The sequence below is a fragment of the Rhinopithecus bieti genome, unplaced genomic scaffold (genome assembly GCF_001698545.2).
Source record: "Rhinopithecus bieti isolate Rb0 unplaced genomic scaffold, ASM169854v2 scaffold_44592, whole genome shotgun sequence".
In the NCBI taxonomy this organism is placed as follows: Eukaryota; Metazoa; Chordata; class Mammalia; order Primates; family Cercopithecidae; genus Rhinopithecus; species Rhinopithecus bieti.
Window position 1 is genome coordinate 1,534,093 of NW_016818423.1, and position 17,749 is coordinate 1,551,841.

Sequence of the window (17,749 nt, forward strand, 5' to 3'; positions counted from 1 at the left end):
GGGTTTCACCGTGTTAGCCAGGATGGTCTTGATCTCCTGACCTTGTGATCCGCCCGTCTCGGCCTCCCAAAGTGCTGGGATTACAGGCTTGAGCCACCGCGCCCGGCCCAGAGGCTTTCAAACTCATAAATAAGTGCATATTATTTATTTATTTATTTTTTTTTTGAGACAGAGTCTCGCTCTGTTGCCCAGGGACTGGAGTGCAGTGGCGTGATCTCCGCTTACTGCAACCTCTGCCTCCTGGGTTCAAGTCATTCTTGTGCCTCAGCCTCCCAAGTAGCTGGGACTACAGGCACGCACCACCACACCTGGCTAATTTTGTTATTTTTAGTAGAGATGGGATTTCAGCATGTTGGCCAGCTGGTCTCAAACTCCTGACCTCAAGTGATCTGCCCTCCTTGGCCTCCCAAAGGGCTGGGATTACAGGCGTGAGACACCACGCCCAGTCGAGCATAAACTTTAATATATGGCTTCAAATCCTTCTGCACTGACATACTGTGGGACTTAAGAGAGGTGAAATTGCCCAAAGTTTTGCAACTTCATTTTCTTTTTTTTTTTGAGACGGAGTCTCGCTCAGTCGCCCAGGCTGGAGTGCAGTGGCCGGATCTCAGCTCACTGCAAGCTCCGCCTCCCGGGTTTACGTCATTCTCCTGCCTCAGCCTCCCGAGTAGCTGGGACTACAGGCGCCTGCCACCACGCCAGGCTAATTTTTTTTTGTATTTTTAGTAGAGACGGGGTTTCACCGTGTTAGCCAGGATGGTCTCGATCTCCTGACCTCGTGATCCACCCGTCTCGGCCTCCCAAAGTGCTGGGATTACAGGCTTGAGCCACCGCGCCCGGCCGCAACTTCATTTTCTAAGATAATCATGTCTGCTTTACAGAATCATGATTGGAATTAAATAATGTGTAAGACTAGTGCAGTATCTCATGTAGTAGAGGGCAGTCAACAAATGTCAGAGAAAGGAAATTTATGTATATGGAGCTCTGTGTGCCAGGCACTCTCCTACATGTTTCTCATTCATTAAATTTAATCCTCACAATGCTATGAAGCCAACTGTATAAAACCAAGGCTCAAATGAGGGACTTGCTCATGGTCAGGCAGGTAGCACACAGTGGAAGCAAGAATGTGAAAGCCAGCACTTGGCACAGCAAAATGAACCTTCCTTCTTCCTCCGCTGGTCACACAAGACTGCTAGGCTTCAAACCAATGCCGGTGCCTAGCAACATACTCATAACCAGCCCACTGTATCCCTCTTGTTCAGAGAAGAGGGTACTAAGAGGGAACTAGAGCTAGTCAGCCCTCTCTCACTGATGGGAATGAGGTGTTTCAAGCTCCATCCCCTCAAATCACTCTTCCAGGTGGCCTCAAACACTAAGCAGAACAGTTCCAAGCCAGGACCCACCTGTCGATGCCAAGGTGAGGTAATAGAGAAGGGAGCCACACTGGTTGAGGAGAAAGGGCATCAGGTACTGGAAAGAGGAGAAACCTGCAGTCAGTGTGATGGCCTGACTGAGCAGCACTGCCTTCTTTGAGCTCCTAGCGAATGCCTTTCCTTGGAGGGAGGGAGGGTTATAAAGACCCAGAGAACACTAATCCCTCTAAGGAGAACCCTTCCAGGGCAAAGAGGGAAACAGACTGAACTCTGTGCCTTTGCTCAAACTACCCTCTCCCTCAACTCTGCTAATTCCCATCCTGCAAGGCCTTGATGCCAATGTCAGCCCCTCCAGGAATCCTTCCCCAAGTCCTCCAGCTCCAGCCTTCCTCCTCTGAACTCCTCCCCTGCAGGGCCAATTTGAGCCCTAAGTCCTCCCTCTGGAAAGGCTCACAAATTTGCCTTATGTAACTGAAGGAATCACAATAATAAAACGTGAATAATGGCAGCCATAGATTGACTTACTATGTTCTAGGCCCAATGCTAAGTGCTCTACCTATCTTACCTAATTCCCACAACTGCCCTATCAGATGGTTATTATTATAATCGCCATTTACAGATGATGAAACTGAGGCTCAAAAGGACAACTGACTCTTCGGAGAATTTCTGGTGAGTGGGGGTGGGGCTGACCCAGACCTGTTTGACTCCAAAGACCAAATTATTGGTGGCAACTCCCCCGAGAGAGGGGCCTTTCACAGACGCACCTCAGTATTCAAGAAGAGGGTCTTCATCTCCTGTAGCAACTGCCGGGCCCAGGTCGGCTCATGAACCCGCTGCAGGCCGGCGGAGGCCCGCTTCAGCAGCGGCTGCGTGCCACCCCACAGGGCGGCCACCAGCACCAGAGCCAGCACCTGCCCTGAATGCAGACGAGTGAGTCACCCTGACCCCCGACCCCACCGGCCGCCCACCCCGCCCTCTCCTGGCCTCCTAGGAGGCCCCAGCTAGCCGCCCCCACTTCCCTCCTTCGCTGTCTTCGCCTCGGCTGCGACTGGCGGCTAAGGCAGGCCCAGGGAGGCTGGGGAGATGAATCCAGGAGTCCGGCCTCTGGGGTTGTAGCAGGGGTCGGGATTAGGGGGTGCAGGTGGAGCAGGAAATGAATTCGAGGCGAGGGTCGGGAGATCCATGGAGGGGCGGGGTCGGCTACCTACCCAGAGACGCCGCCATGGCAACTCCGCTGTCTTCTACTTCCGGGAACGAGGGGGCGGAGACCCATAATCCGGAAGTGGGCCCAAAGCGTTTTCCGGTCCTACTCACGTTGCGGCCTTCCTCGCGTCACCGCCGGGATGGTGAGTTTCAGAGTTATGGGTATTGCAGTGGGGGTCCTGGACTGAGGCCGGGGCCCAATTCCGAGCACTGACGTTACCATTTTGTCCCCACAGAAGCCGATCCTACTGCAGGGCCATGAGCGGTCCATTACGCAGATTAAGTATAACCGCGAAGGAGACCTCCTCTTTACTGTGGCCAAGGACCCTGTGAGCGTCGGCTGGAGGGCGGGCGGGACCATGCGGAGGGGGTCCGGGAGGGGAGAGATCCTTCTGCCAGGACGATGGGTGGACACGCCAGTTTTGCCGTTAGCGGGGAACCAAAGAACGGCCCATTCTGAGAAGTGGGGAGAGGCCATCCCGGGAGTAGGTTGGCGAAAGTATTCTACTGGGAAAGGTGGGGAAGAACTCGATTGGCCGAGTGCGGTGGCTCACGCCTGTAATCCCAGCACTTTGAGAGGCCGAGGTGGGAGGATCGCTTGAGCCCAGGAGTTGGAGACCAGCTTGAGCAACATAGTAAGACCCATCTCTACACATAAAAAATTAGCCTGACGTGGTGGCTCGTGCCTGTGGCCTCAGCTGCTTCGGAGTCTGAAACGAGAGGATCGCTGGAGCCCGGTGAGCTGAGATCGTGCCACTGCACTCCAAGAAAAGCAAGAGACAGTTGCCGGGCGGGGTGACTCAAGCCTGTAATCCCAGCACTTTGGGAAGGTGAGGCGTGCGGATCACGAAGTCAGGAGATCGAGACCATCCTGGCTAATACGGTGAAACCCCGTCTCTACTAAAAGTACAAAAAATTAGCTGGGCGTGGTGGCGGGTGCCTGTAGTCCCAGCTACTCGGGAGGCGGAGGCTGCAGTGAGCCGAGATGGCGCCACTGCACTCCAGCCTGGGCAACAGAGCGAGACTCCGCCTCAGAAAAAAAAAAAAAGAAAGAAAGAAAAGCAAGAGACCACTGTGGAAAGGGGATAAGGATGAAGGTCAGCTTGCCCAGAGAATGGGATGTGGCCTTTAGGGATAATCTAATCTTTCTACCAGGATAGGTGCAGGCTGTGTTATTCAGACACAGGGGACTTAATGAGCTTGTCTCTAGTCTCATTTTAAGTCAATCCCATCCTGCTACTTAATGCAAAACAGTCCCTCATGATACTGCCTTTTTTAAATTTTATTTTATTTTTGGGGGTACGGAGTCTCGCTCTGTCGCCCAGGCTGGAGTGCAGTGGTGCAATCGCGGCTCACTGCAGCCTCCGCCTCCCAGGTTCAAGCGATTCCCCTCCCTCAGCCTCCTGAGTAGCTGGGACTACAGGCTCGTGCCGCCACGCCCAGCTAACTTTTTGTATTTTTAGTAGAGACGGGGTTTCACCATGTTGGCCAGGCTGGTCTTGAACTCCTGACCTCAGGTGATCCGCCTGCCTCAGCCTCCCAAAGTTCTAGGATTACAGGCGTGAGCTACCACACCCAGCCTGGCCGTTTTCAAGATGAGAAAACTGAACTTGAAAGGAGAGAAGCACTGTATTTGAGATTGTACAGTGAGACAGTGGCAGAGCAGGCACTGGAACCCAGACTTCCCTACTATCAACTGCTCCCACTTGGATAAGACATCAGAGATACTGTTTTTCTGGACTGGAGCTCAACTTGGCCTTTTATTCTTTGGAGCCACTGGGAGTCCCAGTAGAGCTGGAGCTAACAAATGAGAATGCTTTTACAAGCCACCTGACTCCTCTGTTGCTTACCTTCAGAAAGGGAGGAGAATCCAGGAGTTGGTCTTTTTACCAGCTCCCTGCTGTTTCCCAAGAAATGAACAGAAGAGGGCAGAATCAGCCTGGCTACAGGCTGCTGAGGGTTCCTGGGGTAAAGTTGGAAGCATTGCTCTTACTGGGATGTGTACTATCCTGTGGTTTGACTTTTCCAGATCGTCAATGTATGGTACTCTGTGAATGGTGAGAGGCTGGGCACCTACATGGGCCATACCGGAGCTGTGTGGTGTGTGGATGCTGACTGTATCCTTGTTTTGGCTCTGAGTCCATGCTGCTAGGGTCTGTCAGCAATGGAGAGGCTAGGTTGGAAGTTGGGAGTTGGGGGTGTTGTTGAGGGCCTAGAAAACAATACCTCCTATTCTCTGGTCTCTTCACTGGCTGGGGAAACATTCAGGACAAGTTCCAGTTCTGGACAAGGAGGTAAGACGGGAAGAAAGGCTCTTTGGGGCTGAACAGGGAGATGATTCACTTGGCCTCCCCCAGAGGACAAGGGCTCAGGTGAACTTCGTCATGTTTCTTAACAACTCTTCAGGGGACACCAAGCATGTCCTCACTGGCTCAGCTGACAACAGCTGTCGTCTCTGGGACTGTGAAACAGGTAAGCTAGGTTCATTCACTTTTTTAGCAACAGGTCCTAGGAAAATAGAGATGAAATCCATAGATAGTTTCCAGTCTAGGGAATAAGAGACAAGATAAGAAAGACAGATGAGAAAAGAAGGTCTTACAGTAAGATATACACCATGGTAGAGGAAGCGTAGATTACTATGGGAGGCCAGAGCCCGGCAACTGGCTCCCTGGAGTGGGGATGGGAGCAGCCTGGGAAGGTTTCCCAAGGTAAATGTCATATGAGCTAGAGCTTAAAGGATGAGGAAAGACGTCATCACTTTGGCACATGCAGGAGTGAAAGTGTGGAGACTGTGTGTCCAAGTCATCTGATCTGGCTGCAATTCCTGCTTCTTGGTGGGGTGGGGGTAGGGGGGTGAAATACACAGTCATGGAAAAGATGAAGCTGGAGAGTCAGGCTAAGGCCAGAACAGGTCTTGAATGCCAAACTCAGGAGCTTGGCTTTGTTCCATAGAATATGGGATGCTATGGAGGTCCTTGAGCAGGCAAGAGTGGGGGTCTGTTCAGTTTAGCAAGGTCAGGGAGCAGGGGGAGGCACTGGAAGAGCTAAGACTGAAGACAGGGGAGCCTATTAAGTTTTCTTTTTTTTTTTTTTTTTTTTTCTTGTTTTGAGACAGAGTCTCGCTGTCACCCAGGCTGGAGAGCAATGGCATGATCTTGGCTCACTGCAACCTCCACCTCCCGGGTTCAAGGGGTTCTCCTGTCTCAGCCAGCCTGAGTAGCTGGGATTATAGGTGCACACCACCATGCTTGGCTAATTTTTTTTTTGAGACAGATTCTCTTCCTCTGTCACCCAGGCTGGAGTGCAGTGGCACAATCTTGGCTCACTGCAATCTCTGCCACCTGGGTTCAAGTGATTCTCCTGTCTCAGCCTCCCGAATAGCTGGGATTATAGACATGCGCTATCACACCTGACTAATTTTTGTATTTTTAGTAGAGATAGGGTTTCACCATGTTGGCCAGGCTGGTCTCAAACTCCAGACCTCAGGTGATCCATCTACCTCAGCCTCCCAAAGTGATGGGATTACAGGCATGAGCCACTGCGCCTGGCTGGTGGCTAATTTTTGTATTTTTAGTAGAGATGGTGTTTCACCATGTTGACCAGGCTGGTCTCGAACTCCTCACCTCAAGTGATCCACCTCAGCCTCCCAAAGTGCTGGGATTACAGGCATAAGCCACTGTGCCCAGCCTAAGCTGTTCTATTTAGTGCCAGGTCTATGCTGGGCACTGGGGACATGCAGGGAAATCAGATCAGGTCTTTGCTGTGGAGGAGTGCAGTCTGGGGGGAGACAGATATATTGCAGTCTACATATGAGCAGTACCACATTAGCAGGATGTCTGAGGAAAGAGTCTGGATAAGAAGTTAAAATTCTTGGCCAGGTGTGGTGGCTCACGGCTGTTAATCCCAGCACTTTAGGAGGTCGAGGCGGGTGGATCACCTGAGGTCAGGAGTTCAAGACCAGCCTGGCCAACATGGCGAAACCCTGTCTACTAAAAATACAAAAATGAGCCAGGCATGGTGGGGGGTGCCTGTAATCCCAACTACTTGGGACGCTGAGGCAGGAGAATCGCTTGAAAGGTTGCAGTGAGCCGAGATCACGCCATTGCACTCTAGCCTATGGGACGAGAGCGAAACTCTATCTCAAAAAAAAAGGGCCTGGCACAGTGGCTCACACCTGTAATTCCAGCACTTTGGGAGGCCAAGGTGGGCGGATCATGAGGTCAGGAGATCGAGACTATCCTGGCTAACATGGTAAAACCCCATCTCCACTAAAAATACAAAAAATGAGCAGGGTGTGGTGGCGGGCACCTGTAGTCCCAGCTACTTGGGAGACGGAGGCAGGCGAATGGCTTGAACCCAGGAGGCGGAGCTTGCAGTGAGCCGAGATCGTACCACTGCACTCCAGCCTGGGCGACAGAGTGAGACTCTGTCTCAAAAAAGAAAAAAAAAAGAAAAAATACTTTTTAAGTTTGGGTCACTGGAGCAAGAGAAACAGTGAGATGCGATGGTAGCATTCTCTAGAATGTCCTCCCCGCAATTGCAACGGATGGTGTAGCCCAGACTCTGCCTGTTTCCAGGAAAGCAGCTGGCCCTTCTCAAGACCAATTCGGCTGTCCGGACCTGTGGTTTTGACTTTGGGGGCAACATCATCATGTTCTCCACAGACAAGCAGATGGGTTACCAGTGCTTTGTGAGCTTCTTTGACCTGCGGGATCCAAGCCAGATTGGTGAGGGCTGGGATTAGGGCTGGGGTTGAGGTAAAGGGTGCAGCTCTAGAGCCCAGGGCCTAACATCTACTGCTCCACACAGACAACAATGAGCCCTACATGAAGATCCCTTGCAACGACTCTAAAATCACCAGTGCCGTTTGGGGACCCCTGGGGGAGTGCATCATCGCCGGCCATGAGAGTGGAGAGCTCAACCAGTATAGTGCCAAGGTAAGAGGCCACATGGGGCCTGAGCCTACCAGAATGATTCTTTTTTTTTTTTTTTTTTTTTTTTTTTTTTTTTTTTTAGATGGAGTCTCGCTCTGTCGCCCAGGCTGGAGTGCAGTGGCGCCATCTCGGCTCACTGTAACCTCCACCTCCCGGGTTCAAGCAATTCCCCTGCCTCAGCCTCCTGAGTAGCTGGGATTACAGGCACACGCCACCACCCCTGGCTAATTTTTTTTGTATTTTTAGTAGAGACAGGGTTTCACCATGTTGGCCAGACTGGTCACGAACTCCTGACCTCAGGCAGTCCGCCCACCTTCGCCTCCCGAAGTTCTGGGATTATAGGCATGAGCCACCGCACCTGTATTTTTTTTTTTCTTTGAGACAGAGTCTTACCCTGTTGCCCAGGCTGGAGTGCAGTGGTACGATCTCGGCTCACTGCAACCTCTGCCTCCTGGGTTCAAGCCATTCTCTTGCCTCAGCCTCTCAAGTAGCTGGGAATATAGGCACCCACCACCACGCCCGGGTAATTTTTGTATTTTTAGTAGAGATGGGGTTTCACCATGTTGGCCAGGCTGGTCTCGAACCCCTGACCTCCTGACCTCAGATGATCCACCTGCCTCAGGTACTGGTGATAGCACAGTAGTTCAGAGCAAGGGCGGAGCTGTATGCTATGGCTCACATCTGTAATCCCAGTGCCTTTGGGGGCCAAGACAGGGGGATCTCTTGAGCCCAGGGGTTGGGGCTACAGTGAGCTGTGATCATACCACTACACTCCAGCCTGGGTGACAGTGAGACCCAGCACTTTGGGAGGCTGACCCACCTCGACCTCCCAAAGTGCTGGGATTTTCTAAAAAAAAAAAAAATTAATAAAAAATTTTAAAAAGAGCAGGGATGAGATTCAAATGTAGATTTCACTACTTTCTAGCTGTGTGATCTTGGGCAAGTTACATAACTTCTCTGACCCTGTTTATCTGTAAAATGTTTCAAGGATCAAATGATATCACGTGTTTGAAAAACTTGTCACAAAGTACTCGGACATGTTAATAAGGATCACAGGCCGGGTGCGGTGACTCACACCTGGAATCCCAACACTTTGGGAGACTGGAGCAGGAGGATTGCCTGTGCCCCAGAGATTGAGATCAGCTTGGGCAATATAGGAAAACCCTGTCTCTAAAAAAAAAAAATTAAAAATTAGCTGGGTGTGGTGGAGTGCGCCTCTGGTCCCAGGTACTCAAGATGTTGAGGCTGAAAGATTGCTTGAGTCTGGGAGATTGAGGCTGCAGTGAGCCATGACTGTGCCACTGTACTCCAGCCTGCGTGATAGAACAAGACCCTGTCTCAACAAAAAAAAAAAATTAGGGATCACAAATGAGCAGTTCACTGCCACCAGAGTATAATGCCCTGTGCTGAGCTCCTAGAACAAAGAAGTAAATCGGACACAGTCCCTTCCCCCTTGGAAGGGACTTGCAAACAGCTAGCACCTGAGTCAGATTGTGAACTGTGCCACCATAGAAGTCTCAACCAGGTGTGGGAAGTGCACTGTCCCAGGGAGGTGGTGTGTACATTAAACCCTGGAGAATAAATGGAGCTTCAAGCAGGAAGGAAAGAACATCCCACAGGCAAAAGGAACAGCAAAAGCAAAGGCACAGAGTTAAGAAAGTATGGAGTCTTCAGGAACCATTGGGATGTGGTCTTGGGGACAGAGGACAGGGAATAGATTTTAAACGTCCTTAAGTGTGAGGAGATAAAGAGTTTTGATTTTCCTCCAGGCAGTAGGGAATCTTTAAAGGGTTATCGATGGCCAGATTTTCCTTCCAACAGCTTTTGCAGGTTGTTTGGAGAATGGACCTGAACTAGCCATCAGGCATAGGATGTACATTACTGGACAGAGTCAAGGGATATTTAGGGGTGACTGATTAGATAGAGGGGGTGAGGAAAACAAAGTCCATGCTGTCTCAGCTTTCTTATTTGGGTGCTTAGGTTTTTGGGGAACTGAGATTAGTAGGGATTGGGCCCAGTCAGTCTCACTCTTCCTCCTTCCCCAGTCTGGAGAGGTGTTGGTGAATGTTAAGGAGCACTCCCGGCAGATCAATGACATCCAGTTATCCAGGGACATGACCATGTTTGTGACCGCATCCAAGGACAACACAGCCAAGGTGAGCCTGGGCAGGGGTCTGGCAGGGCTGCTCCCTCCCTCCTGCTGCACAGCTCACCCTGCCCGACTTCCCCCAGGAAGGCTCTTTCTACAGATATCCCCCTTGCCTTCTCTCTCCAGCTTTTTGACTCCACAACTCTTGAACATCAGAAGACTTTCCGGACAGAACGTCCCGTCAACTCAGCTGCCCTCTCCCCCAACTATGACCATGTAAGAGAACCCCATCCAGCCTTCCTGCTAAAGCCTCAGGAAGCTTCCAAGTTCTAGATGCTTGTCCAGAAGTTGGGCTACAACATTGTGGGGGAAATGATGTCAGGCAGAGAGGAGATTCCCAGAGGAGTGACAAAGCTGGAAGGACGAATAGCCCCAGGGAAGCGGGCAGAGGTGGCAGAAGTGTCTGATCATCCCCTACCTTTGGTATCCTCCCGTTGAGCTGTGTGAGATGTGAAAAATGTATATGGCAGGAGAAAAACAGAAAATGGACTTGGTGTCCATCGGGCCTATCTAGAGTTTCTTCTTCCATTCAGGTGGTCCTGGGCGGTGGTCAGGAAGCCATGGATGTAACCACAACCTCCACCAGGATTGGCAAGTTTGAGGCCAGGTAAAGAGGAAGAGAGCTCTTCCAAATTGAAATCTCATGGGGTGTACCTTTTTCTTTCCCCCCCGAGACAGAGTCTTGCTCTGTCACCCAGACTGGAGTACAATGGCGTGATCTCTGCTCACTGTAACCTCTACCTCCCAGGTTCAGGCGATTCTTCTGCCTCTGCCTCCCAGGTAGCTGGGATTACAGGCACCCACCAACACACCTGGCTAATTTTTGTATTTTTAGTAGAGACAGGGTTTCACCATGTTGGCCAGGCTGGTCTTGAATGAACTCCTGGCCTTAAGTAATCTGCTCACCTTGGCCTCTCAAAGTGTTGGGATTACAGGCATGAGCCACTGTGCCCGGCCTTCATTATATATCTCTATGCCCATATTTCCTCTACTGTATAATGAGACAGTGACAATATACTTACCATAAAATTATGCAGATTAATATTTTTCGTTAGTGGGGCCGGCGTGGTGGCTCTAAGCCTGCTAATCCCAGCACTTTGGGGGGAGGGGCCCGAGCACGGAGCGGATCACGAGGTCAGGAGATCGAGACCATCCTGGGTCTAACATGGCTGAAATCCCATCTCATACTAAAAATACCTAAAACTAGCCGGGCGAGGTGGCAAGGCCGCCTGCTAGTCCCAGCTACTCGGGGAGGCTGAGGCAGAGAATGGCATAAACCCGGGAGGCAGAGCTTGCAGTTGAGCTGAGATCGGCACTGCACTCCAGCCTGGGCGACAGAGCGAGACTCCCCCTAACTCTTAAAAAAAAAAAAAAAAAAAAAAAAAAAATTCAGTTCAATATTTATTAAGCTTTTAAGCACTGCCCAGCACGTAGTAGGCACTCTATAAGTATTGGCTATGAATTCAGGCAGACTTCTGGGTCCAGTCTTCCCCTTATAATAAAATGTTAAAAAATAAAGATACAGGGTCTCACTATGTTGCCCAGGCTGGCCTCGAACTCCTGGGCTCAAGTGATCCTCTGGCATCAGCCTCCCAAAGTACTGGGATTACAGGTGTGAACCACAGCCCACAGCCCCCAACTTCATCTTATTTTGTTCACATTTACTTCTTATTATCTCAATTTTTCTGCTTTATTATTATTTTTTGAGACAGGGTCTCAGTCTGTTGCCTAGGCTGGAGTGCAGTGGCACCATTTCTGCTCACTGCAACCTCCTGGGCTCAAGCGATCCTCCTGCTAAGCCTCTGAGTAGCTGGGATTACAGGTGCACACCACCGTGCCTGGCTGCTTTTTGTATTTTTAGTAGAGATGTTGGTGAGGCTGGTCTCAAACTCCTGGCCTCAAGCGATCTGCCTTCCTCGGCCTCCCAGTGTGCTGGGATTACAGGCATGAGCCGCCACGCCTGGCCTCAAATGCAAATTATATCACAAAAAATAAAGCAGAAGCCGAGTTCGTGACCAGCCTGGCCAACATGGTGAAACCCCATCTCTACTAAAAATACAAAAATTAGCCAGGCATCTATAATCCCAGCCACTCGGGAGGCTGAGGCAGCAGAATGGCGTGAACCTGGGAGGCGGAGCTTGCAGTGAGCTGAGATCGCACCACTCCACTCCAGCCTGGGCGACAGAGCGAGACTCCATCTCAAAATAAATAAATAAATAAAAATAACAATTTGCATTTGGGGAGCGCCACCTTCAAAGTGTTTTGGAAGGAGATGGAAAGTGAATTAATTGTGTCCCTTTTCCTCCAGGTTCTTCCACTTGGCCTTTGAAGAAGAGTTTGGAAGAGTCAAGGGTCACTTTGGACCAATCAACAGTGTTGCTTTCCATCCTGATGGCAAGAGGTAAGGTCCCAGTGAAGCGGCCGAGCTAAGCCCGGGTTGGGTCTCTGCCTCTCCTAGAGTAGGCACCTGACTGGTGCCTGGCTATCTTTTTCCAGCTACAGCAGCGGTGGTGAAGATGGTTACGTCCGTATCCATTACTTCGACCCACAGTACTTCGAATTTGAGTTTGAGGCTTGAGAAGCTGGATATCCGGCCGGGCGCAGTGGTTCATGCCTGTAATCCCACCACTTTGGGAGGTCTAGGTAGGCGGATCACCTGAGGTCAGGAGTTTGGGACCAGCCTGACCAACATGGAGAAACCCCGTCTCTACTAAAAATATAAAAATTAGCCAGGCGTGGTGGCACGCGCCTATAGTCCCAGCTACTCAGGAGGCTGAGGCAGGAGAATCACTTGAACCCAGGAGGCGGAGGTTGCAGTGAGCTGAGATCGTGTCATTGCACTCTAGCCTGGGCAACAAGAGCGAAACTCCGTCTCAAAAAAAATAATAATAATAATAAGCTGGATCTCCATCCGGGCCAGAGAAGATTCTCACAGGTTTTGAACTCTAAGAAATAAATTGGTTTGGTAATAAATGGCTTCTGGTCAGATATTTTGTGGGGTCTGTTTTATCATCTTTCCTTTTCACTGACACCCCAGCAAGGGGATGCCAATCATGGAGACTTTTATTATTCAGACCTCCCTATACTTTGGACACCTCAAACTTAAGACCATCCATACTTTTGGCCAGCCTGGGTTGCAGGCATCCTCTTCCAAGGTGTAAAGGTCCTAAGGGGCCTGCAGAGGTTTCAGGAACATCTCGGTTGCTGTCCAAGGAGCCAGTGCTTAGGGTGGGGGCTGAAGTAGTTGGCTGGGAGGCTTCTGTCTTCTCCCTTCCTGTCACTATTTGCCACACTCTTCCCCCATGCAGCTTCTGCAGGCTCAGGTGAGTGGGTCCAGCGAAGAAACAGGCCCAAGGAGGAGGAAGACAGGTCAGGACGCTGAGCGGAGGGATAATCCCCCGTGGAGAAGGTGTGGGGCTCACCTTGCCCAGCCGCAGGCTCTGGGGCTCCACAGATGGCCAAGGGATTGAGGATGTAGAGTGGGTTCCGGAATCTTTGTTGCTCTTTTGGCTGGCTGAACCAAGACCACAGGGAGTGCGTCTGAGTCCTTACTTCACACGGGCATCTGCAGAAAGGCAGGGAGTAAGTTTCCAGTCCCAGGTGTGCCCTCTGGGAGTCTGGGTGGGCAGCCCTGGTTAGTAGGGTGACAGCCACTTTGGAGCAGTGATAACCTCTCCTTTTCTCCTTTTTCTTGCAAACATTGCCAGTCAGATCTTGTACTGGGCACTAGAATAAAAGAGGAACAAGACAAAGTCCTACTTCTTAAGGAGTTCTATTTAAAGGGAGAAACCAATTTAGTTTTGCCTCAGTGTCAGAGAAGGCTAATTAAGAATGTGATGTTTGAGCTGAGTCTCAACAGACCTAGCATACCCACTGTGCAAAGCAACAGCCAACACTTGGGGAGAACGGCAGGAGCCAAAGAAAGAAGGCGGGAAAGGCCCACTGTGAATATTGATAGGCCTGGACCCAGGAGCTTTTGAAAGAAAACTGATAACAATGAAGATGCAGAGAAGAGCGAGGCAGCTGCTGGAGAATCCAGATGGAAGAGACCAGTGTGGATGAAGACAGTGTGGATGAAGATGGGGAGGGCCTTCTGGCAAGGGAGGACCAAACTCAGACAATTTTAGGAGAAAGACTAAAGATGAAGGATGGGGGAGAGGGAGGTAAATAGAGATGATCCAAGACTAGTGGGGTTAGTGAAGCAGGATGGGGTATGGAGGAAGACTGAGCAACAGAATATAATTGAATCTGGTCTTCACCCTGGAAAGGAGTGAACCCTCCCTCCCTGCATCTCAGTCTCATAAGACAGCTGGCATCTGGGGCTGATTGGGAGCATATGCAACAAGCCAACCAAATAATAAAGATACCACTTCTTTTATTTATTTGTTTATTTATTTAATGGAGTCCCACTCTGTTGCCTAGGCTGGAACGCAGTGGCATGATCTTGGCTCACTGCAACCTCTGCTTCCCAGGTGCAAGCAATTCTGCCTCAGCTTCCTGAGTAGCTGGGATTACAGGCGTGTGCCACCACGCTCGGGTAATTTTTTTTTTTTTTTTTTTTTTTTTTTGAGACGGAATATTGCTCTGTTGCCCAGGCTGGAGTGCAGTGGCATGATCTTGGCTCACTGCAACCTCTGACTCCCAGGTTCAAGTGATTCTCCTGCCTCAGCCTCCTGAGTAGCTGGGACTTCAGGCAGGTGCCAACATGCCTGGCTAATTTTTTGTATTTTTAGTAAAGACAGGGTTTCACCATGTTAGCTAGGGTGGTCTCGATCTCCTGACCTTGTGATCCACCCGCCTCAGCCTCCCAAAGTGCAGGGATCACAGGTGTGAGCCACCGTGCCCGGCCTAAGTTTTTGTATTTTTAGTAGAGACGGAGTTTCACCATGTTGGCCAGGCTGGTGTCAAACTCCTGACCTCAGGTGACCCACCTGCCTCAGCCTCCCAAAGTGCTGGGATTACAGGCGTGAGCCACCGCACCTGGCCAGATTATGGCTACTTTTATCACCTTCATGCTACTGATGAGATTGAGACTCAGACAGGTTTGCTATGAACACCCAGCAGGTGAGTGGTGAAACTGGAATTTGAGCCCAAATTATTAGACTCTGCTTTCAACCTCCATTCTATTGCTTTGAAAGAATCAACCTGGCAAAGTGGTAGAGAGCCCCAGAAACTATTTTTGCAGCAAATTTCCCTTGTAATCCTTGTTTTCAAGGCGGGGGTTCATTTGCAATTGGCTATAGACAGAGTAGGTATGTCTAAATGGTTGGCCTTAGACTTATTTACCTCTGGGTTTGCAGAAGTTAGGAGGAAGTATGAGATTTGGAGACAAGGGCAAGGAGAACACTCAGTTTTCCTAAAAGACAAACTCACTTGAATTTGGGAAAGATGGCTCCTAAGGAAGTAAACGGCTGGCCGGGCACGGTGGCTCACGCCTGGTGTGTGGATCACCTGAGGTCAGAAGTTTGAGATCAGACTGGCCAATATGGTGAAACTCCATCTCTATTAAAAGTATAAAAATTAGCCAGACGTGGTGGCGCACGCCTGTAATCCCAGCCACCCAGGGGTCTGAGGCTGGAGAATAGCTTGAACCAGGGAGGCAAAGGTTGCAGTGAGCCCAGATCGCGCCACTGCACTCCAGACCAGGCGACAGAGCGAGACTTCATCTCAAACAAAAAAAAGGAAGGAAGGTGCTGATGGCACAGGTACCCAACCCCTTCCTGTGCCTGCCCCTAACCCACCTCAGCACCTGCTCAACTCACCTCTTCTTTTCGCTGTTGCAGAGGAAGGTGCCAAAAGGGGAGGCATAGGCGTGCCCAAATAGCGCCAACAGTAGCCCTTCCCCAAACTCCAGTGACAGTGGGAACTGGCGGCCCAGCTGCCACACAGTCCAGGAAGGAGAGAAAGGTGGGTGCCTCATGCTTGGGGTGGGCATGGGAGAAGGTTGAGTGGGCACAGCACAGTTGGAAGGGGTGGCCGGCCTGGGGAGTGGGCAGAGCAATGGGCACGAGGAAGCAAGGTTTCTGGATGGAGGGTAAGGCTGGGGTTGGGTGGTTGCTTACTTTCCTGGATCCACTCCCACTCCACCAGTTCCTGGAATTCAGTCATGGTTTTGCTCAAGGGGTCCAGGATGAGTTGGGCCAGTGAAGTCACAAGCAGGGTGCTGTCTGTGCCTTCAGCCCCATGTACCAGGCCAGGAATAGAATGGACCCAGTTCTAGGCTATATTTGCTTACTGAATCACAGTTTTGCATTCAGGGGTTGAGAGCCCTGCCCATCCCACCCTATTCTCTGTGTCAAGGGGGCCTTACCTCTCCATGCCCTGGGCTGCCAGGCAGGCAGTGCTCAGTGCCTCCTTTACATGTTACAGCCAGCAGTAGCCGTCCAGCAGACTCAGCCAGTTGTCCATGCTCTGCTCCGAGTCCCCACAGGCCTCCACCAGGCGCACGAAGCTCTCCTGCAGGGGAGAGCTTGGCAAGTGCTCAAGACCAATGAGGGAGACACAGAATCCTATAAAGAGCCTATCTGATAAAAGGGACATAGAGCCCCTTAGGGATTCCAGTCTCACAGCACATACAACCCACAGAGGAGCTCCTAATCTTTGAGACAGGGTCTCATTCTGTCCATGAAATAGTTTCTTTTTTTTTTTTTGAGACGGAGTCTCACTCTGTCTCCAGGCTGGAGTGCAGTGGTGCAATCTCAGCTCACTGCAACCTCCGCCTCCCGGGTTTAAGCGATTCTTCTGCCTTACCCTCCCAAGTAGCTGGGACTACAGGTGCACGCCACCATGCCCAGCTAGTTTTTGCATTTTTAGGTTTCACCATGTTGGCCAGAATGGTCTCGAACTCCTGACCTTGTGATCCGCCCACCTCAGCCTCCCAAAGTGCTGGGATTACAGGCATGAGCCACCGTGTCTGGCCTAAAATGGTTTCTTAGCATTGAGGATTCCTCAGTCTGATGGGAGAGACTCAAGACCCTTTGAGAAAGCACCTGGGAAGGGGTCACATAGCCCTCTGGGGAAAAATAGAATGTCCTGGGAAACCACCAATTTGCTGGAAGTATCACAACACCCTTGATGTACCACAGTCTGATGGGAGCAACATAGCACTCCCTAGAGAGCCCCAGGCTGACAAGAAAAACACAATTATCTCGGAATTCTGAATCTGCTCCTACCTCCCAGAAACTGCTCTGTTCAAAGTCACCAGTGACCTCCTGCCAGAAAATCTAACAGAGACTTCTCAGATATGTTTAAAAGCCTTCAGTGGCTGCCCACCACCTTGAGGATAAAGTCTGGGCTCATCTGTAGCCTCATCTGTACTCCCATTTCATACTCGACACTCCCACCATATCGAAGGACATTAGTCGACCCCATCCATGGTTTCACTTTCTGAGGTTTCAGTTACCCATGGTCAACTGTGGCCTGAAAATATTAAATGGAAAATTCCAGAAATAATTCATAAGTTTTAAATTGTAAGCCCTTCTGAATGTTGTGATGAAATCTCGAGTCACCTTGCTGTGTCCCGCTGGATGGGAGTTATCCCTTTGTCCAGCATATCCATGCTGCACACACTCCCTGTCCGTTAGTTACTTAGTAGCTGTCTTGGTTATCAGAGTGACTGTGGCATTACTGCAGTGGGCTTGTGTTCAAGGTCAATAGGAGCCTAAGGCTGCATTACAAGGCCTATGTCATTCACCACATCTCATCACATGGCATTTAAGCATCTCACATCGTCACAAGAAGGGTGAGTATAATACAATAAGGTATTTTGAGAAAGAGATCACATTCATATAACCTTTTTTTTTTTGAGACGGCGTCTCACTCTGTCACCCAGGCTGGAGTGCAGTGGCCGGATCTCAGCTCACTGCAAGCTCCGCCTCCCAGGTTTACGCCATTCTCCCGCCTCAGCCTCCCGAGTAGCTGGGACTACAGGCGCCCGCCACCTCGCCCGGCTAGTTTTTTTTGTATTTTTTTAGTAGAGACGGGGTTTCACCGTGTTAGCCAGGATGGTCTCGATCTCCTGACCTCGTGATCCGCCCGTCTCGGCCTCCCAAAGTGCTGGGATTACAGGCTTGAGCCACCGCGCCCGGCTA

General features: G+C 50.7%; 3 protein-coding genes across 15 annotated transcripts in view; 1 reads left to right on the forward strand and 2 right to left on the reverse strand.

Annotated features, from left to right (window-relative positions):
* The window catches only part of TMEM234 (transmembrane protein 234), an 8,820-nt gene extending 6,133 nt beyond the window's left edge, over positions 1 to 2,687 (reverse strand). For all 6 annotated transcript variants that reach the window (XR_001882396.1, XM_017857020.1, XM_017857018.1 and 3 more), the window contains exons 1-3: positions 2,582 to 2,687; positions 2,138 to 2,289; positions 1,404 to 1,470 (exon numbers count right to left, since the gene is read on the reverse strand). Coding sequence is in view for 5 of the 6 variants with exons in the window: in XM_017857020.1 (XP_017712509.1) it covers positions 1,404 to 1,470; positions 2,138 to 2,289; positions 2,582 to 2,597 (235 nt within the window). In the remaining variant the exon portion in view is untranslated. The remainder of the gene's footprint in view (positions 1 to 1,403; positions 1,471 to 2,137; positions 2,290 to 2,581) is intronic.
* EIF3I (eukaryotic translation initiation factor 3 subunit I) lies at positions 2,638 to 12,649 on the forward strand. Of its 2 annotated transcripts, none has more exons than XM_017857012.1 (11): positions 2,638 to 2,719; positions 2,813 to 2,905; positions 4,606 to 4,693; positions 4,983 to 5,048; positions 7,154 to 7,303; positions 7,386 to 7,513; positions 9,556 to 9,666; positions 9,786 to 9,875; positions 10,193 to 10,266; positions 11,968 to 12,060; positions 12,156 to 12,649. In XM_017857012.1, exons 1-11 carry the CDS (start codon positions 2,717 to 2,719, stop codon positions 12,235 to 12,237), a joined length of 978 nt encoding a protein of 325 aa, XP_017712501.1. In that variant the 5' UTR covers positions 2,638 to 2,716; the 3' UTR covers positions 12,238 to 12,649. The 2 variants fall into 2 exon arrangements, with proteins under 2 accessions (XP_017712501.1, XP_017712502.1); XM_017857013.1 differs by lacking the exon at positions 2,638 to 2,719 and adding an exon at positions 3,243 to 3,406 and having other exon boundaries at positions 2,812 to 2,905.
* Positions 12,650 to 12,709: 60 nt separating this feature from the next.
* The window catches only part of LOC108518566 (myotubularin-related protein 9-like), a 10,696-nt gene continuing 5,656 nt past the window's right edge, over positions 12,710 to 17,749 (reverse strand). The window contains exons 3-6 of one of the 7 annotated variants that reach the window (XR_001882398.1): positions 15,970 to 16,115; positions 15,422 to 15,832; positions 15,033 to 15,110; positions 12,710 to 13,224 (exon numbers count right to left, since the gene is read on the reverse strand). The gene's annotated coding sequence lies outside the window, so the exon portion shown is untranslated. Of the gene's footprint in view, positions 13,386 to 15,032; positions 15,111 to 15,137; positions 15,162 to 15,281; positions 15,833 to 15,969; positions 16,116 to 17,749 lie in introns of those variants that run through there. The other 6 variants (XR_001882399.1, XR_001882400.1, XM_017857024.1 and 3 more) reach the window with 6 other exon arrangements.